This window comes from Euprymna scolopes, chromosome 2 (genome assembly GCF_053919585.1).
Source record: "Euprymna scolopes isolate OS-2025 chromosome 2, ASM5391958v1, whole genome shotgun sequence".
Taxonomy (NCBI): Eukaryota; Metazoa; Mollusca; class Cephalopoda; order Sepiida; family Sepiolidae; genus Euprymna; species Euprymna scolopes.
This window is the reverse complement of record NC_136483.1, coordinates 120,239,553-120,262,676: the sequence shown is the minus strand read 5'-3', so window position 1 is coordinate 120,262,676 and position 23,124 is coordinate 120,239,553. Positions and strand designations below refer to the sequence as shown.

The window sequence follows — 23,124 nt, the reverse complement described above, 5'->3', positions numbered from 1 at the left end:
GACTTTCTCCATACGTTTGTGGGAAAATATAATCTTACTTTTTAAAGAAATTCCTTTTTGGCATTTATTTCTTAATGGTTAAATCATTATTTTATATTCCATCCAAGTAATGCTGAGACACAAGTTCTAGTAAAAAAAAATTAAAAAAATCTCAAATTCATTTAATCAAATATAAAAATATTAAACAAATAAAATCAAACCTGCTTTGTTTTTGACTGGTAATTCAGAGAAAGTGAGAAAGGAGAAAATGTTAAACAAGTTTCTCTTGAAGCATACGCCGTCCTCAAATGTTGTATGAAATTCCATGGAGAACATCGTATTTATTTCATATTTAATTTCAGGTATTCTTCATACATAACATCTCAGCAAGGCTAGGTATCCTTGCAAGTTAAAGTATTGAAAATAAAACAGATAATTTTAGTCCGAGAAAATAATTTCTCTTTGAAGTTGGTTAAAATTTTCTGAGAATTCTCATTTTATTTCTGGATCTGTGTGGAGAAAAAAAATTAGTTTAAAATATTTAATTGAAAAGTAAGTAAAAATAAAGAATATGCAGTCGGACTGTAGCTATCGATTGAATTATGAAGGAATGGAGAAGTGGCATGAATATAGTAGTAGGTATAAATATGTGGAAATCTCTGGCAAAATGGACGTCATGAAAAGTTAAATCCACTTTGCCTAGTGTTGTATACAGAAATGTCGAATGAAAATGCCTTAATTTTCATGTTGCATCATTCTTTTTCCAGATCTTTGTAACTCTACAGGAATTGTACAACAGAATATTTCATAGCATTATAGAAATGTGGGATGTGTCTCATACTCTAACAAGCCTTGGTACAAAATTAGCTTAGTTTGGATTCCGGAATCCCTCTAATTCCTAGGAAGGAAACTTATTTGATTTGTCCTGGGGAGGAGAGGGGACATTTTGGAACCCAAAACGAGCTATGAGTCTGTAGAAATTACTGACTGACATGAAATTGTTTTTCGTGCTAAGTAACATCTATTTATGGGGGATAAATTTTCATGTTAAAATGATGAACTGTTTGTAATTTATTTTTTCTTTCATATTGTGCCAGTGAGAATATCAAATTGAACTTGAGATAATTTCAAACTAATACAAATAAGTCGGATTTCAAGAACCATCGTCAGGTGATGATCATCAGTATTAATTGTTACTGAGCTGATCGTTATGTTGCTGCATCACAATTTTGATCTGCTGTCACCTGTATCATTCAAATTAGAAAAGAAAAAACATTATTTGATAGTCGCACAAAAGTACTCTAACAGTAGAAGAAAAGTCAACTCACTGAATAATATTAATTATTTGTTTATAACATAGAATTTTTGATTGATTTGAAAGGAATCTGATTTTCAGCATGATGTCCGTATCAAGATCAGAAACATGGATTTCAGACGAGACACACAACAAGCCCACATCTGGCATTAGGGGGACCATTAAGATTATTACCCAAGGTTAGCTGTCCAACTGTTAATACATCTTCTTCACAGAGATGATTATGCTTTTATTTTGGTTTTACATATGCTTAAATTATTTCTAAACATTAAAGAATCTATAAAATTATGTAACTTTGATTAACGTGGTGTAAATTCACATTTATGTAATCTTTTCATTTTTGTCCAATTTATAAGTTAGTTCAAAAGTCAATTTCTAAAAGCCATTAAATATATGTGTTAAGCTGAATGTGATGATTTACTATTCACATTTATGAACTCGAACAATGGCACAGTGGCACTGTATCAACATTCATGATGAATCTACTTTTTGCTGCATCTCACTTTGCTCTTCTCAGGAGCAGATAACTTGGGATCAAATTCAAAATGACAAAATTGTCTTATAAAAAACTTAAATTATTGGAAATAGAGTAGATATCAATTATTAAATTTGTAAAATTTTGCATACAAATTGCAAACATAGAAAATTTGAATCAGATTGCAAAATCGGCTAGTAAGCTGTGATTACTTACTTAACTTTGCGAAGATTGGATTAAGAGTATTTTCTAATAATTCTTGTTGTACAATAAAGTCTTGTGTAGTTGGCATCGAGACAGATTCAATCCAAGCAAGTTTTTCATTGCATGTGTTTATTACCAAGTTCTGAAAAAGAAGAAATAATTCTAAAATGATAATCATAGTTGTGAATGTGTTCATGTGTATGGAGCAAGTGCTTAAAACCAACAAAAGTTTTTGACAGATTAACTTTACTTATTTTTCAATCAACCCACTTATATATATAAAAGTGAGAATATGTATGTGTCTGTGAGGACACTTCTCAACCTATATACTTAATGAATTTTTGATCTACAGATTTGAAATTTGTTATATAGGATATTCAGATGTGGAAAACGTTTTAATCTATTTTCATCTGGAAGAAAGGGCTGCTAAAGGGTCAAAATTGAAAAATTGGTTTGTGAGAGTCATTGAATTTTGATTTGTTTGCTGTTTCACGAATGCACATGCATGAATAGTTCACATTAATATTAAGAATAAATAGTTCACATTAATATTAAGAATAAATAGTTCACATTAATATTAAGAATAAATAGTTCACATTAATATTAAGAATAAATAGTATGAAAACACTTTTTAAAAATCGTATCATGATAGTCTAATGGTTATCATACTTGACTCACTGTTTTAGGTTTTGGTTTCGATCTCAGCTTGAGTATTTTTTAACTTACAAAAAGTGAACTGTTTAGAAAAAAAAAACCTATTCACTGACAAGCAATATGGTTTCTGACCTGTGAGATCTACAGCTGATGTACTGACTGTAATTTCACAGAGGATCAGATAGAATCTATCTATCTATGGAGGTTTCCTTTCAAGAGCAATAGCTCTTGGCATAAAGGTCTACTTCACAAGATTTTCAGCTATGGAATATCTGAAAATGTCTTCTTAACCATTTTCTCTTTGATAGGTTTTAACATGTAGTCAGGCAGAAGTCCGAAGCTCAAAGTATTAATGCTGCATGCCTTAAGGATCTATCCTGAGCCCAAATCAGATTCTAAGTTCATTTGTTGACATATATGTAGATGACACTACCATCTGTGGCAACACTACAAAGGCCAACAATGACCAAGATCTCTCTGAATCTCTCTCCTCCAACCTTGAGCATGTGGTGCAATGGGGCAAATGGTGGCTGGTTAGTTTTAATGCATTCAAAACCAAGCTTCTATCTTTTCACCATAAATGCTCTGATCCTCATTTGGCCCCAATGAATGATTATCATCTCAAAGAAGCTCCCTGCTTTGATAAACTTCTGGGTCTGACTTTCACTCCTAACCTGAAATAGAAGACTTACATCAAATCGGCTGCCAAGGTTGCCAGAAAAATAATTGCATCATTCTACTGCTCCAGAAGATATCTCACTCTCAACACAACTCTCTACCTGTATAAGAACCAGATACTTCTAAAATGGAGAACTGTTGCCAAATCTGGGCAGGAACTGCTTGGGGCATTCTATCCTGCCTTGACAAACTTAGTAAGTGATGCCCATTTCTCTCCCTGCAAACTTTTTCCCACAGAAGGGACGTTGCAAACCTGTCTCTGCTCTATCATTATTTTCATGGCAAGTTCTTGTCCCTCCTTGTCAAACTTTCACAAAAACACTCGTCTAACTGCAGCCCCTGTCAACAATTTCTCCACTCTCTAACTGTGCCTAAATCTAAATGCTAATTCTATGAACAAAGCTTCTTTCCTAGGACTGCCTGCCTGTAAAACTGCTCTACTGGCCTGCTTTCTAGCTGACTACAATATGGTCTTCTTCAAATCCAATGTAAACAAGTTCTTGTTGAGCCGTCCCTTTAAATAATCAAATTATACCCAATTTACACCACAAACAATTACTATGCTGTTATCTCGCTAGCCACTATACACACACATACACACACACACATTAACTCTTATCCTTGAGTGGCCTTTGGGCCTTGATAAAGGGTAACTCCCTTGTAAAAAAAAAAAAAAAATTAAGAAAAGTTTTAAAATTAGAGTAGTTGCACTTGTCTTACCTTTTCTTCTTTGTTGGGTCGTTTTTCACTTTCTGAAAGGCGCTCTTGCATTCTCTTAATTGTCGTTTCCAAACTAGTTTTTGCCACTGTCAAAAACAAAACAAACATCATCATTATCATCATAGCACCCATATAATAGAATAGAATAGAGTTACAATGAGTGATTAGGAGGTAACAGTAGTAAAGTGGTTACCGACATGGACTGATAAATTGGATTACTAAGTTCAAATTCAGCACCGCTTTTATTATAGATGTTGGTAACCTTCATGTGGTCCATTCTATAAGTATTTGATTCACAAAAAGAATTTGGACAACCAATGCCGACAAGTTGAGATGGTAAAAAATGTTATACTGCTTCATATGGATTTATGCCTTTTAGATAAATTGGAATATTTAGGTTTGGTTGCTTCGTTTTACGGCATATCAACCCTTTTTGGGTTATTCAATGCCGAATGCAGTCATTTTAATAAAAAGTTTTGCTTCAAGTTGTTTATATCTTCAAATATTTATTCATGGTGTTTAGTTTGGTTGTTTTGTAAAGAGAAAAGGGAAAAAAAGAAATGAAGGCGGGCTTTTGTTTTGGGTTCTGCAGAACATAATTAAGTTTTGCAAAAGGGAATAGAAAAACAAAAAGAAAACATCAATGTTAAGTGCATTTTATCTCAGAAAGAATATTTAGGATTAAAAGCATAATTAACTGCTTTGAAATTTAGGATTAATAAAATTTAGTTTTAACTACTTTACCAGCAGAATGAGAAATACTTTAATTGAAAATTCCAAAAAAAAGTTAAGCAATTTCTTCATATGGTGAACTTGCAAACTGTCTCAATCGACTTAAATAAAGGGCTGGGTTCAAAATTCCATGATGATTCCCGAGTTCCACATGAAATATTTGCAAACGGCTGAATGATGAGGAAACTAGTTTGGAAATTGCAAATAATAATTCTTTATCCTTGCAAAACATTTTAAATCTGTTTAAAAAAAAACAAACTAAAATATATATAATGAAAATGAAAGAGAAGTGAACATACCTATCCAGTCAATGAAGTCCACGCATTCCATATGACCATAACGCAGTGCAATTAGACGAGGAGTATCGCCTATAAAGTTTTTTAAGGAAAGATCTGCATTGGCTTCAATAAGCAATTTGAGAATGTGGGTTTGGCCCCAAGCAGCAGCATAATGAGCTGATGTGTAACCTGTAAAAAAATAAAATAAAAAGGAAAACCCCAAATATGTTTTCATCTCTCTCTCTTTCTATATATATATATTTGCAGTTTATTATATATATAATAGAAAAATCTTATTATTGAAAATTTGAATTAATTTTCAATAATAAGATTTTTCTATTATATATATAACACATTAAAAACCTGTAAAGAACGTATACAGAATTTTTAATTATCCAACAAGGAGTACAAATAAACTTGAAAGACCTTATTCCACGGAGTTTTGAAAAATGCAATTCTTCTCATTAGAGGAAAGAGGTTTGCAAAAATATTGAATCATATTTGCATAAAAATGTTTTTAACAGCTAGTAAAAGTTTATAAAGATTCCAAAGGATTATGAAAGCAGGAACAAGGAAAAAATAGTAGAAGTATAAAAGGATATGGTAAAACAATCACTGAATAAAGAATTAAAATCCAGGAAGAACAGGATAAATCCAAATAATTCCATTGATAATTTATAAGAACGAGAAACAGGCTAAGTTACTGCTTCCAGAGCAGATAAATATAGGTCAGATGGGGGTCATTGTGACTCAGACAAAAAGATAATTATGTGGAAATGATAATTCAAATTTATTTGTTTAAAATTCGAAAGAAAGTTTAAATGAATAGAAAGGTTTACAGATCATAAGTTATAGTTTAATAATGCATTGTATAATTGTCTGTATACACATATACAAATGTATAAATGCATATACACATATATACAAAATCAATAATATAGGATAAGAGGTGAAACAACTCACTCACACTCAAAGGGCACATACACACATGTAATTATACAGACATACCTGCATGCATACATATACATGCACATATATACACATATATGTGTACATACACACACACATATATATATATAAATATATATATATATACACACACATACATACACTCACACATATACGCATACAAACAGAAACATACATATATGCAGATATATTGCTAAGGCCAGTATATAACAGCTCCTTTAGTTTCACAAAAAAAAAAAGAGGAATAAAAGAACTCTTATATTAAGTAAATTTATAGCCTAAGGTAAGAAGTAAGCTAAGTAATTTTGTATTGGTTATATTTCAATTTTTTTCTTATGTTTACAATGGGAAATAAGTTCGCTTTTGGAATTGATTATGTTGATACTTTGGGAGAAGTAATTATACTTATAGCTTCAGATATACAAGGTGACAAGACTTAGAACCTTGGGTATAAGACTTTGACTTTTTAAGAATAGCCCAATTAATAGAGAAAGAGGTGTTTTTAAATTTAAGTATTTTAATTAAAGTGGTTAGGGAAATTCCCTGGCTATTATCAGTGATTTCATTATTAAAGGAAGAAATGTGATTTAACCTTTATTAAAGTTGGAGTGGCGCCAATATAAGTGTATCTCTTGCCTGGTGTTTATGTATATGTAGTGTTAATGGTTTGTGGATTTCTGTTAGGATTTGGACTAGGATTGTGGTTTAATTCAAGGTTGTTACAACTAGCAATAGTAGATTCAATCTAAAATTTTCTTTTGGTATATTAGTTTTGACATTTGAACTGACGGGGGGGGGTTTAAACCAAATATTTTTCTTTTTACTACGATGAGATTATATATATATATATATATATATATATATATATATATATATATGTATGAGGTCTGTCTAAAACGTAACTGGACTGGATGTATGATATGATATGCTATTGGTTAAAGGGAGATAAGCAAATTGTATTATTCAAAATATTTTTTCTTTAGAGATTACAAAATCGAGTTTACAATCTAGTAAGATATGATCATTTTTCTTCTCTACAACCACTTCTCCCACAAAAAGACGTTAGTTTTTTTCTACTATTTCAGTGGAAAGTACTTCACTGAGCTCCATTTTCTGGTTCCTCTCAGCAAAACATTCATAGTAAGAACTTGTCTAATGTAAATAATTTTCATTTCTTCATACCTAAAATCAAGCAGAATTTCTATAAACAGAGTTTCTTTTAAAATATACCCCATCTGAAATTATTTCATCTTGTCCCTACAAAAAAGTACAAGTATGAAATATTTAAAATAAATTAAGGTTAATTCTGACTTAAAAAATAAACACTGCAAAAATTATAAATTAAGATAAGAATAACCTTAAAATATTTCCAATACTTATTGATTTAAAAACAGCTAATTTCATTAATATACCGTGGAAATAACTTACTAAGAATTGATAGATAAAAGGGAAAATAAATAAAATAAATATGCCTTGATTGTTGGAACTCTTTAATAAATAAAATAATTAAAAACAAAATTATTGAAAATTAAATGGTAAAATATCTGTATTACTTGTTTTGAGTCGACTGTTGTTCTCATCTTGAGTGTTATTTGTGCAACGTTTTGGTCGGTGTAATCTCCGACCTTCATGAGGAATACTTGGAAAAGAAAGAGGAAAAGTTACAGACTTCGTAGATGGTTTCGTATTCTTGGAGTTGTTTTTTTGGGTTTTTTTTTTTTTTGCTGTGCTTCCCGTACTCAACCAAATTTCTTTCACACATACAAAACCACAGCAAAAAAAAAAAAAAAAAAAAAAAAAAAAAAAAAAAAGAGTTAGAGAGGCTTCTTAGTGGTGCTGGAGTAATAAAAGGATTTATAAGTTGTGGAACTGTAGTCTCAGGTGATTGATTTGATCCAAAAGGTCACTTTAGAGTGTGAAGAAACATGTGCCAGATCAAATACAAGGTCATTTGCTGTAAAACTGTGGTAGTTTACATCAAATTGCCAGAGGAATGGCTATATTGGGCTTTTGGCATAAATATAGGTTAGGAGAGTAGAAACATAGCTAAGAAGAAAAGTTTGGTGCCCTGGACTATTTTTAGTTGATGTGTATCTCATATAAGCTATGGAGAGTAACAATGCTGGGTGAGAGGGGTCAGTTAATTAGGGGCTTGTAAGTATATGGGGTACTAAAGGTTTAAGAGGTTACACGGAATAGTAAAAATGGTGTACCGATATATTGTCCTGTGAATCGGAAGTATTCAGTTATTCAATTGTAGTATAGGGGCCATTGAAATATCTCACCTATTGGTCAAATTGTTTCTTATTTTGAAATAAAATTATAACTTACTTTTTAAACTCATGAAAATCTATGCTAGTTGCCATGTTGATTTTTATTGTTTTTTTTTTATTGCACCAAACTACTATGTTTTAAAATGTTATTAGACAAAACCACAAAAAAATATTATTTCGAAATGGAATAAAAGCTTTTTCCTATTTCTGAATGAGGACAAAAATAGATACTACATTTTGATACTGATCCAAAGGACCCACTTTTCCATTGTCGATTCCAGAATTCGTATTTACTTGCCTTTCGATCAGCGAAAAGTTAGGCACAAGTTTATATATATATATATATATATATATATATATATATTATTATTTTTCTTTTGCCTCCTGTTCCCCTTACCTCACCCTTTTTTTTAACCAAGTAAGATCTGTGACTTACTTGTAGTTTCATTAAATACTTTTATATGCAAAATCCGATCCTGCATTTTGCCAATTCCTGCCCTCTGATGAGAAGGAGAGTATTTCTTCGAAACTCCGTGGATTAAGGACTATCCACTTATCTTGTGTTTCCTTTTTTAAAATTGAATATGTTTTTAACTCTTTTTCAAGATGTCTTTTAACATGTTTGATTAATCATTTGTTCATATATATATATATATATATATATATATATATAGTGGAATATTCAGAAGATATCCAAAAGATACACTTTCAATAAAAAACATAAAAATTGTCCCAGTCAAGAAGGATTTCTTCTTCTCTGACTGAGGATAGAACGGATCACTTTGATAATCTGTTTATTTTTTTTGTTCTTTTTGTATTTTAATTAATTTCTTTTTTTAATTATCTTATCTTGAATGAAAATATTTTTCAAAAACAAATTAAAAATGTATTCCTTAATATTTGTAAAAAAAAATTTAGGATTGATAATTCATATTATTATTCAGACTCCCGTTCTAACCTGGACGTTCCGTTTGTCATGACCGGGTAGAAATCTTAACTAATTTTTATTTTTCTTAGTATCGCCTGTAGTAAGGATTGAACCATCACCTTCTTCTACTTCTTAAAACTGATTTTTACTTAATACCTTTATTTGTTGTATAATGTGGATTAAATAAAGCGATCAATAGTTCGATATTATGTATAGATTCTCGAATTCAATAAGATACATCTGAAGAAACTCGGTGGTTGACAAAACAGAATGCAAGAAAAATTCTGTACGGACAATGCTTGAAATGTGTGATCAATAAAAAACACATTTCAAGCGTGCTTTTCTCAAGTTTACACGCATTATAGTAACTGGATTTTAAATAAAAATGATTTCCCATTTAACACATATATATAAACAACATAAGACAGTTTTATTGCCTATACGGAATTTTTCTCAAATTCTGTTCTGGCTTCGACCTTCAATGTTTGACGCAAATAATCGATTTTATCCAATACTTGGGTTAGTACAATTGATCCAATACTTGGGTTAGTACAATTGATCCAATACTTGGGTTAGTACAATTGATCCAAACACCTTACCTTTACAATTTGGTAGATTGATGTCAAGTCCGTGTTTAAGTAATACTTTCAAGATTTCACCCCGCCCGAGAATACTGCATAATTCGAGGGGGGTTCGTCCTTCGTCATTCCTTTGGTCCAACAAAGTCGCAGCCAGTTCTTTATTTGCCTCATCGTTCAACGAATGGGCCAGTAAATCGACACTGTTTTTAAGGACGCAATGAGTTATACTTGTCTCTCTAGGTAATAATTCGATTTCCTCCCAGATAGCCATTTCCTCTGGTTCTTTTAACAGTGATTTAATGTCAGGAGATTTCCTTCTATGAGCCATCTACGATAGTTTGAACCACAAATACAATTTATATATACCACACCGTGACTTTTCTTATCTTCTTTGATCGTTATTGATTATAAATAGATACAATTAGGTATAAGGCGATCAGATCGGCGCATAATGAAGAATGTTTTACTTCGTCATTTATTACAACTTGGCTAGTTTCTGCTCTGACCGAACAGATCAAGGATGGTCTAGTTAATATTAAACCCAACTTGAGGTTTAAAAAAAGAAAGAAGCTAAGATGAAAAGAGAGAGAGAAAAAAGTTATTATTGAGGGGAAAAAATCGAAGTTCCGTTAGACATATTGATATTATTCTTGTTGCTATCCTTGTTGCTATAGTAATAAGCAAATAAAGCTAATATTTCAATATCAGTAAAAGTTACGTATTTTTTATCTGCATTATTAAATAAGAATAGTAAAAGCTAGTTCAGTTTTAACGCGCGAGCGTGCGCGCGCGCACACACACACACACACGTATGTATATAGATATTCATATGCATATATATTTATATACATATATATTTATATGCATATATATTTACATATATATATTTATATGTATATACTTTATATGTATATATATATATATATATATGTCTATATTATTTTAAAAATATAATTATCCACTGAAACGTGTTGTCTATATATATATATATATATATATATATATATATATATATATATATATATATATATATATATATATATATATATATATATATTTGTATATATATATATATATATATATTTGTATATATATATATATATATATATTTGTCTATATATATATATATATATATATTTGTATATATATATATATTTGTATATATATATATATATATATATATATATTTGTATATATATATATATTTGTATATATATATATATTTGTATATATATATTTGTATATATATATATATTTGTATATATATATATTTGTATATATATATATTTGTATATATATATCTGTATATATATATTTATATATATTTATATATATATATATATATATTTGTATATATATATATATTTGTATATATATATATATATTTGTATATATATATTTGTATATATATTTGTATATATATATTTGTATATATATTTGTATATATATATTTGTATATATATTTGTATATATATATATCTGTATATATATATTTTTATATATATATTTGTATATATATATATATATTTTTATATATATATTTGTATATATATATATTTGTATATATATTTGTATATATATATATATATATATATATTTGTATATATATATATATTTGTATATATATATATATTTTTTTTTATCTGCATTTTCTGTTTTATTCTTTAAACTTTCCTATCTATCTAATATATCAATCTACCCACACTTTCATATCTTGTATGTATATTTACTTAAATTTTACTATATGAATTTACTTACTTTTTTTGTTTTCCTGAAATTGCAGATACCGGCCATCTTCTCCCCTTAAATAATTTTTATTTTTTATCTTTATTCTTTTATTATTCTTATTTTATTTTATTTTATATTATATATTATATTTTATATTTTATTTTTTATTATATTTTATTTTTTTATTTATTCTTTATTTTCTGTTTATTTATTATATATTTATTTATTTATTTTTATTTTCCTTTTTTATTTTTATTTTCCTTTTAGTGTCGTTTAATAACTCTTGCTGACATTTTTTTTAAGTGATAACCTGTACATTTCAGTTGACCTATATCATTTTGCCCTATATATATTTTCGCGCCTTTAACATTTCCTGTCTGGGTCGTTTTGACTTTTGTTTCCCTTTATTTTATATTTAACTTTATCATTTTTTTTTCTCTCTCCTTTTTCTTCCTAGATCTTTTTTATTTATAGTTATGCCTCGGAAGTAGAGTGAAAAGCACATCTTATTTTTCTTTTATTAATATTATTTTTTTCCTTGTACACATGTTTGTCAATTATTCCATGGATTTCTGCCTTTGGATTATTATGGACCATCATCTTCCACTTACGGGAATTCCCTTGGATTTGTGGGGGTCGTCAGGCCTTTTTAGGAACTAACTTCCTCCACAAATAAATAAAAATAAAAAGAAGAAGACTTACATGCAAAACAAACGGAGGTTTATTCACAGAAACCAACCATCAACAAATAAAATATAATTCTCTTTATAATGAGTTCAGGAGTCCTTTTTAAGTGTTCGTATATAATAAAAGAAAAGGAGAATGTCTTTTTTTGTTGAACTGTTCATATGTTAAAACATGTTAAGAGAGGCAATAGATAATGTTCGCCTGTGAAATTGTATGAAGCGCGCGGAATGGTGAAATTGGAAGAGTGATAGTAACACGCGTGGAACGTCCGAATGAGAATGCAGTTGAGAGAGAGATTTGATGTTTGTGTGTGCTTAAATAATATTTGGACCAGCGAGCTTTAAAAGAAAAGTTTAGAAAAATGTCCTTGGAGAAATCCCATTGGATGGAAACATCACGTGGGGTGCTCTGTACTACGTCCGCTCGTTTTGAGTCGATTTAATATATAAGGCCACGTCGGAATTTGCGTGGGAGTTATTTTTTATTTTTCACGCACCAACATAATCATAATCATACTGCGCGCCTAAATTGTATTTATTTTTATAACAATTTTCAATCCGAATCTTAACCGTGTCAACTGGCACAGATTTTACTTGTACAAATGGAAATTCTTTTAACTTTCTTGAAGTTTTACATTTGGATTTTACCGTCACTGGATTTTTTATCTTCCACCAGACTTTCCATTCATGTGTAATCACCTTTTTCTTTACCATATTCCCTCTGCTTAACTTATTTTGTTTTCAAGTAATATCTTTGACTTACTTGGTGTTTCATCAAATACTTCTGCATGCAAAATCCAATCCCGCATTTTGCTAATTCCTACCCTCTGATGAGAAGGAGAGTATTTCTTTGAAACTCCGCGGATTAAGGACTATCCATTTATCTAGTGTTTCCTTTTCAGGTAAATATGTTTTTAACTCATTTCAAAGTGTTTTTTAACATATTTTATTAACTGTTTGCTCATATTATAAGCTCTATTTCCTATTTGATTTTATCGAGCTTTTATGTCTGGCTGAGATAATTTTATAAATATTAATTCTTTAATATTTATAATTTACTTTAATTTTACCATCTTTGATCATTTTGGTAAATTCAATTGTAATTTTCATTTTATATATATATATATAAGCCTGACGAATTTTATATATATATATATAAGCCTGACGAATCCTATAGTGGATGAAACGCAGAATATTCAGTGTAGCTTAATCGCCATATATATTTTATAAATTACTAACTAGCTCTACCTACGTATTGAGCACTTTTGAAGTAAATACTTAAAGTTTACGCATAAATCTATACTTTCGTATATTAGGTTTATGTGAGTAAATGAAGTAGTTATATATTTGTATATATATTTATATATGTACATCGCCACAACAACCAAGTTGCTCGGAAATCCACACATATGATTTGTTTATAGTCGTGAAGGCTTTATGTAGAACCAGTCACACTTTTTGGTATTACTGCTAACCTTTTTCGGTGCAGAGGACTGCCACAGGACAGAGTATACAGTAGACCACATGGTTTTTACATCAAAGTTTCCTTCTCATAGATGCATGTCTTAACGAAGACTGGGGAGGGGCATCCGGCATCTCTCCCAGTGAATTAATGTGCCTCCAGATACCAACTTGGAAATTTCTACAACTCGTCGCGGTACATACAGCGCCTTACACACACACACACACACACACACACACACACACACACACACACACACACACACACACACACACACACACACACACACACACACACATATAAATATATAGTGAATAAATGACAAAAAACTATATTCCAAAATTCATGATGTTGACCATTTTATAATTTATTCCTTTAATTCAGTTGACATTTACAATTCTTGACAGTCTCTGTTTCGTAGCGCAAAATCAATCACTAATTATTTTATCAATCAGTGAATCTATTATGCCCTTAACTCATCAGAAAAAAATAACAACAATTAATCCGTCAAAAGGAAATAAAGTGTGATTTGACATGATTAAAATCCGAAAATTGGAAGAGAAGCTGCTAATACCTTTAATAATTCAAAATGGTTTAATGGAAACATATTATAGCTTGGTTGGATGACCACATCCCTTGTTCGAGACAAAGTAGGTTGATTCCATAGTTGGATTTTGCAGCGGTTTGCTTGACCTGTGTTAGTTAATAGACGTTCTTGTGTGTGGTGTGTTTGCTCATCTGGCAGAGTACTCACCTCGCATGCAAAAGGCTCGGGTTTCGAATCCCGAGTTCGGATATATCTAACTGATGAGCCCAAATGAGGGCAAAACTCGAGTCTTTGATTTTCGGTTTGTTGGCTGTCATTGCTCTTGTATGCTGCGACGTGGTTTAGTTTTGGAAATAATGATATAATCTCTCACATTCTGAATATATATATGTTAGTGATGATGGGATGATTCCAATTTTTTTCCAGAATCTGATACAATTACCCATCCTTTTCTAAATTACTGACTCTGATACAATTTCCGATTCCAATTCTTTTTAAAATTCTAAATATTTAGTTATGGAGTTTTTTTTTTGTTTTAGTTTTATTGTGCGGCATAATGAGATTTCAAACAAATGTATTTTATGTAAAAAACGAAAACAAAAAAGAACACTATTACATACTTACATGTCAAGTTAGAATCTAAAGAAATTCTGGAAATGATTGAGTAGAAATATCTGTGGAATTATTTTTTACACAAAAAATAAATAAAATTAAATAAACAAATAAAAATAGATATTAGCAGTCCATCATTTTATTTTTTTAAAATAGCAGACTGCTAATATAAATAGTATATATTATAAATTATAATTATTATAAATTATAATTATTATAAATTATAATTATTATAAATTATAATTATTATAAATTATAAAATAATTGTCTGTCATTTTATATTTTAAAATGGTGGACAATTATTTTGTTAAAATCATAGAGTGCAATAGATTTTAAGAACTGCTCAATATAAACTAATACGATAAAAATCTATAATTTGATAAATTTTATTTTTACTTGTAATTATTTTTCTACTCCATCGTTTTTCATAATTTTTAGAATTTTTTCTAATTTCGACATGACACGTAAGTACGTAATCGCGTTTTTATTTAAATAGCATTATTTTTTAAATCCATTTTACTGTACAGGAACCTGTTTTTATTTTATTTTATTTATTTATTTATTTAATAACTTTCTGGTTACCGTAAAACCAGGGTAATGTGTGCATATATTTTCTCAAAAAAATAAACACTGGGAGAGGGGGTGGATAAATTATGGAATTGATGTTTCTACTTTTTTCTTCAAATGATTTCCTCTTAATTAATTGAAAACAGTGAAGCAACAAATATTTATTTCCATTTTTTTAAAATCTAAATTCACTAAAGTTTAGTAATAATAGTTTTACTGTTCGTTTGACATCAATAAATGTTTTGTGAGAAATGAATCTCACAAACTCAATACTCCCTAGCTGAGGCAAAAATTCCACGATTAAAAACCATACCTTTAAACTCAAATTTGATTCAGTTATAACATCAAAGAAAGGTTATTGGTTCGGGTACAGTCCCTGCAAAACAGTGGGTCAGTTTTGCCTCCCAAATAGGGAGCTAGTAGTTAACTCCTTTTGTTGGAATGGTAGCGTGGTTTTCCTTCGAAAAAGGTCCATGATAATTCATGGTGTTCTCGGCAAGAGTTCTGGTGCCTTTAATTAGGCATAAATCGAATCCCTTGGGACACTAATTGAATTAAGAAAAGTTCAAACATTTAGGTGATATAAACATGATTAAAATGTTCAAAAGATGCCATCCTCTAATTGGGATATCTTCGGCTCAATATAAAGGTGTCTCTGCTTGTAGAGATTTCAAGTCCTTTTTCACAAAACATTTAGGTGATATAAAACATGAAGAAATTGTTGCGGCTCCATTCTCGATAAGGCATTCTTCTCGGAGCCAACTTTTGGTGAGTCTCGCTCTTGACAGAGGTTTTAATAGACTGAAAAACAGAATGGATCTTTACAAAAAAGGCGCCAAGTAATTATCTTGGCCCATACAAATTAACCAATCACAGGCTGCCTACAAGAAATGTGTGTAGGTGGCTTAAAACATGAAAATAGCATTGTAACTGAAATTTCTCACAGTTTATCATTTTTCCAGTTGTACAAACAATGGGAAATTAAGTTCTAAATAACAAAAAATCAAAAGAATAATTTTTAGAGTCGGAAATTAGGTTAATTTTTTTATTTTTTTATTCTGATATAAATTCCATTTTTCTATAAAACTTCTATCTTTTCCCTTCTCTCTCTCTCTTTAGGCGTCTCTCTATCTTTCTCTATCTTTCTCTATCTTTCTCTATACCCCATTTTCTTGCCCCTCTTCACAATCCTCTCTTTTGTCTCCGACCAGCTCATTTCTCTCTCTTGTTGATAATAATAATAATAATAATAATAATAATAATAATAATAATAATAATAATTAATTAATTAACAAGGAGGAAAGAAACATTGTAAATTTTGCCGTCCAGCAGACCACAAGGTGAAGATCAAGGAGACAGAAAAATGAAACAAATATGTGGGACATAAAGAATATAGAACGTGAAGAAAATCAATATAATACCAATCATTGTAGGAGCACTAGGAACAGTCCCAAAAAACTTAGAAAAAAGAGAAATCGGAATCGATGGGAAGATTGAGATAATGCAACAAACGGTAATGCTGAAATCTAAAGGAAACTCCTTGAGTGCAGAAACTAGTCCACATGAACTACAAATTCTAGCGAGAATATATAAACTGCAACAAAGTGAAATAAAAAAGTGCAACCAAGAGAACTGGTATACCAAAAGTTAAAAGTGTCTATTCCCCCTTCCACTCCCCCTCCTTTTCCCTGTCCCCCCCCCCGCAAAAAAAAAAAAAAAATGGCACCACACCAAATAGTCAAAGGGTCAAGGAGGTTGGAAAGACAGAGGAGATAAATCATTTACCAGGCATCCACTGCCCTCAAATTCCAGTGAAGACCAATGGCCGCTATCAACTAGAAATCAATGGTAAATGGTTGCTGCAATAACGCAAATTAATTTGCAAATGGTATTGAAAGAGTTTGAATAGACTGGAAATTTAGGGAGACTTGTTGTCACTTAGACTCCAGGGAACACTACAAGTTGTTCTATAAGAGAATTTTTTGATAATGGCCTGTGTGAAAACTCCTAGTGAGTGAATAAAAAATAGTGTAACTCATTTACTGAACTTTCCCTTTTAAATATAATATTTGAATCTTTTTACAATTATTATTTTTTTTGATTCCAGACAACGCCAAGTAAAACAAAGTTTCTGTTCCACCACCCTCACTAACAAAATATACTACTGTAATTAATTTGTAACTAATTTGTGTTAACCTCATAATCACTCACTTAATAAATATAATAAGAGAGACTTCAAATCACTGCCAAAACTACTGATGCGTGAGAGTAATGGTCCTTATTGTCACAAGCTCTATGGTAAAATATTGCTTTAAATAGTCATTGGTAATAACCGGTGGCAGCATAGTTGATGGTTTGTCCAATGTGCTGGCTACATGACCACTAATCTGCAGGAGGTCCATATGTGTTTTTGACTGTCGTCGGTGTTCGAGTAATAGAAAAATCATGTTGTTTAAGTTTCAATTTTTGAGCTGTTATTCGAAAAAATCCGTAATTTTGAGAGACCAGTGTTGTTATTTCTTAAGAAAGTCCATGGATACGCGTGGTTGTCAAGAGAAAAATCAGAAGAATTTGTAAATTCAAAGATGACTATCTTTGGTATTGATATAGTATGTTTAATATGGTGTATTATTTTGCCATGGATTGAAACATGGCCACATCTAATATTGACCAAGTTGAATTAGAGAAGTTTTTCTTTTTCCTTTCATTTTTTTGACAGGAGAGTTTCAGAATTTATTTTAGATAAATTCTGAAAACTTCTCATCTCTTGGTTTTAGTTGAAACCCATGGCCAAATTGGCCAGGTTTAAAGTTGATTCCTCTCCTTTGTTTTGAAGTTGGATTCTCAATTGACAGGGATCGTGCAGCGTGCACTGGGCTCTATCGAGCTAGTCTGCCGAGCAGCTTGGTTCCTCTCTATTTAAATGGAAATTTAGCGGGTGCTCGGCTCTCACGGCAAGTCTTTTCCGATTGGTCAAAGTTGGATTTTGACAGCCAATCAAACTGTTGGAAATTAACCAATCAGAGTTGAGTATTTCAGTATTTTGTAAAGATTTGTGTAGTAAGCAAAAATCAGGAACAAAGATAGGAAATAGTCAGTTTCACCCTGCACCGCCCACCTCTAGAAGAGAGGGATTTCTTGGCTGTAATGACTGTAAAGAAAGAATAAGGAGACAGAAAAAAAGCAGAAAACTCGCTTCTTGCAGATTCGTGGTTTGCCACAAAGAACAATCCAACCACCAGAACCATCTACACACAATCTGCAGGACACTGCCTGACTGCTTCCTGGCGTCCTGCCTTAGCCAGGAATTATATATTTGCATAATCGCACGAGAGCACACATGATTCTGCGAGAATTGCATGGGGTCAATGCCAATAAAAACGCATGGACGCCATCTTGGAACTTTTTTCCACTCTCTTCCCCTCGGATGCAGCACAACAACAGACGTATCCAAGGTAAGCTCTTTATTTCCCCTCATTTCAGTTATTGCCAATTTCGTTATAATTTGTAAATATTGTTGTTTTTAATTGCTGCTGCTATTGACTGTCATAGTTGGGGCTGTCCCTTCTAATTCCATAATGTATTTGCTGCTCCTGCTAATTTGTTGTTTTCTTTGCGAGAAAGCTTCACAAATCGAAATGAGATCTTGCACTCAACTTTGTAACAGTGTCAACACATTAAGATATATAAAGGCAACAGTCCAAAAACAGTATATATATATATATATATATATATATATATATATATATATATATCTTCTATAATATAAAGCTGAATGTGTGTGTGTGTGTGTGTGTGTGTGTGTGTGTGTGGTCACGAATAGGCTCCTATATGGTTGATTATTTTAAAAAACTGATTACATCTAATGATAGAAGATGTATCGATGATCAGGAATGAGTATGTTTGATCTGGCAGAACGGTGGTTCATAAAAATTGTGGGGTCTGCGTTCGTGCCTGGCCTACAAATAAAAATTGTGGGATCTGCGTTCGCGCCTGGACCCCAAAGCATGGAAATAAAAAATGAAAAAAAAAAAACGTTTACAAAGGTTTTTGATATAGATGTACATAAGAATACTTTGATAAGTATGTTTCAACTTAAATAGGGATGGTATAATAAAATTGTAGGGTCTGCATTCGCGCCTGTACTCCATGGAAATATGGCACAAACTTTAACAAAGACTTTTCATATCTATTTGCGTAAGTATACTTTGATAATTATGTTTCAGTTTGAAGAAATATGGTATAATAAAATTATTGAGTGTTCGTCGCGCCTGACCTCCATAGAATGTAAATATGTCACAAAGTTTAACAAGGTTTTTTAAAAGGAGCGAGGGTCCACAATAACACCTTAACTTTAATCTTAATTCACGTTAGCTTTTATTTATTTTTTGGAGTTGAATCATATTGTGTCAAATAAATTCACCCCCTAAATTCACGTTTTTATTAAAGTGAAAGCCAAAAAAAAAAAAAAAAAAAGTCGGAACTTTAGACAATTCTCGACACAAATTTTGCATAACTCTGTTTTTTCCTTCTCCACTTGTATGTGGCACTCTTTCGAAAATAGATAAATAAATAAATAATAAAAAAATAAGAACGTTACTTGTTATCGTGTCAAAAGAAGGAAAAATCCTGCTCACGTGATTACGTGTATTTTTAAAAACATTTACATAACTATTTTATTTTTATTTATATATCTGTTTAAGCTTTTTTGTCAGTGTGCTAGAAGGAATCCAGTTGATTACAATACTTTCTGCGTGTTTTTTACATTACAATAGAACAACAATCCGCCAACAAACGACTACCCGAAAAAATAAATATACAAGAAATAAATGTTTCCATAGTCAATAAAAGTTCAGCTCATGTTTTTTTTTGTTTTTAAATAGTTTTTAATGTTTTTTACTTGAAATAATTTCAGTGAACCGAAATTAAAACGAAATTTGAGGCGATAACTGCTTAAATGAATTTTTATATAAACTATACATGCTATAATCGAATATTCCTCAAGCATAAAATAACGGAAAACATTAAAATGTATTTATAAATATTCCTTACGTTAATGGAACTCTCTTAAATTGTAAAACTATAATGCTCAGGTGCTCCTCCTTCAAATTGAAAACGGGGCTCTCCATTTCAAAGTCGCTGCCATATTGATTTTTTTAAAACTACATAAAAATACAAACCAATGAACTTTTCTACCTTAAAAGTAACTTTTATTGACTATGGTAACATTTATTTCTTGTATATTTATATTATTATATATATAACATTTTCTCTTTGTAAGGAAACATCATTTTGTTGGCCACTCTTAGCTACGAATGGAAACAAAGTTGATATAAAAAATATATCTTCGCGAAAATTATCTTTACTTTCATCATATTTTGGTTAGGGTAAAATTTTTGAGTATCAAAACTTATCTCTTTACAACCCCCTCCTTTTCATAACCTATCATACTTTCATCAATCGCAGTTCATTTTCTGTAGGCTGTTTTTGAACCAAGTCAACGACGGGTACTTCTGCTATTATATATATATATTACTGTTATCTTAGAATCTTTGATTCCAGACAATGTCTAGTAGAACAAATGTTTCCATTAAATTCCTTATTTCTCCCTCTCTGCTCCGTTTCAACAACATATTAAGAAGATATGTAATGTTCATAAAAACAATAGTCCAAAGAGAGTTTATATATATATATATATATATATATATATATATATATATATATATATATATATATATATATATTAGTTATCAAAAATATTACTATAATCTTAAAACTTTTGATCCCAAGTAATGTCGAGTAGAACAAATGATTGCACTAAATTCATAATTTATCACCCCCATTCCATTTCAACACATTAAGAAGATATGTAAAGTTGATAAAGACAATAGTCTGAAACAACCCCTGTCTCACTATAAATTCATCAAGCAGTGCTGATTCAAAGGGAGAGGTGCAGTTGGGAAATTAGCAATCTTAGTCTTACTATAGATTCATCAAGCAGTGCCAGATCAGACAAGGAGGTACGGTTGGGAATTAAGCAATCCTTTGCTCACTATACTCATCAGTAGGGCTATGACAACAGCATATTCTTTTCATTGTTTTGACTCTCGAGTGTGTATCCGTTAATATCTCATATGCTTTTATATAGAGTAATGTGTCTATCGGATATATACTCAAGAGTCAAAACAATGATAATGCTGTTGTCATACCCCTACTCATCATTATAGACTTATCAAGCAATTCTGATTAAAAAGACAGTGCGGTTAGTGATTAGGCAACACTTGCTTCACTATAGACTAATCAAGCAATGCTGATAAATATAATCTGGAGTTGCATGCATGTAACTGCCCTGCTGTTCTTTTAATGTCGGCGACCACAGCTCTCGAAATTGTAGAGCCATGGTAATCTTGGGAAGATAAATTAGGATGGCGGTTTTCCGTTGCTTTCTGCCTGGATTCAGGGGTTTATCTCTCCCTCAGTGAATTAAACACGCCCCCAGATACCAACCTGGAAATTTCTATGATTCAGCATGGTACATACAACATCTAGCCCTCCCAAATGGTCACCCATCTGGTACTGGCCAAGCTTGTTGTTGCTTAACTTCGGTGATCTGGCCAGAACCAGTGTGTCAACGTGATTGTGCTGTATACAAAATTTGGAATTAGCGTGTACTAAAATTCAAGTCTTTTACTTTTTTTATATTTTAGATAATTAAAACTAACCAATCAAATATTAACTCCTTTTATAGGGCTTAAGCTGATCCTAAAAAATAAAAAAAAGGTTGTTGAAAAAGAAAGCCGATGTTCTGATTGGTTATGCTCGATCAGTGATCGTCAACCTTTTGAACTTCATAGAATAATAAATGCATAATTTTTTATTTGGAACATCACTGAATTTAGACAAAAATAAGCTAAAAGATTTATATAAAAATACCCATTTCAGAAGAGGTAAAAGATAATTCCCCAAACTAGAACCGTTTTACACCACTTTTATGCTCCTTTATGGAGATTCAAATCAAGATATAACAATACTATACCTCATTTTTAGAATTTTTATTCTAATGTTGATTAAAATCCATTACATCATTTTGAGTCTAGAAAATGTCTAAAATTTAAGGGGTCTTAATAAGAAATAGAGATTCAAGGAATTTTGCTTAATTGGTGTCTAATGACCACAGATCAAATTCAACGCAAATCTGATGTATTAGAATTTTTTAATGGGTGATTGTGCCTATATTATGCTTCCTTTCAAAATACTCCAAAGAAACTCAACTGTGTGGAATATTTATTAATTGATGTGTAATACATATTGTTAAAATTTCATAACAGTCAAAATTATCTGAATTTTCATAAAGTACTTCAATCAAGAATCCTGCACATGCAAATAGATAAATATATCCATGTTTTTAGGGACAATGAAATGGTTGTCTGTGATTCTGAAGGACCTCTCATATCATATATAAGGTTATCCTTACCCCATTACCTCAGCCACTTCTACAAAGTCGGCAATTTCGGTATGGCTCTCAGGTTATATGGTGTGCATTTGCTATTAAAACCTGCCCCCTTGGAGATAATAGAATGTTCTGCTTTTTTTGCCCACTCTGTAGTGTTGCATTCAACCCGATTCACATACAGGCATGTCCTAAATCACTGTATACGTATATTTTCAGGGTAAAATATGAATTCAGTCAATGCAGAAATCTGTCCTTTATATGAACGAGCTTTTGATCATGAAGA

The 23,124-nt window shown here is 30.9% G+C and overlaps 1 protein-coding gene across 1 annotated transcript; it reads right to left on the bottom strand.

Annotated features, from left to right (window-relative positions):
* Positions 1-259: 259 nt before the first annotated feature.
* LOC145295431 (ankyrin repeat domain-containing protein 45-like) lies at positions 260-10,464 on the bottom strand. Its single transcript, XM_080141467.1, has 5 exons — positions 9,805-10,464; positions 5,057-5,224; positions 4,026-4,111; positions 1,986-2,115; positions 260-488 (listed from the first exon to the last, which is right to left on the bottom strand). Exons 1-5 carry the CDS (start codon positions 10,112-10,114, stop codon positions 472-474), a joined length of 711 nt encoding a protein of 236 aa, XP_079997593.1. The 5' UTR covers positions 10,115-10,464; the 3' UTR covers positions 260-471.
* Between the last annotated feature and the right edge of the window lie 12,660 nt (positions 10,465-23,124).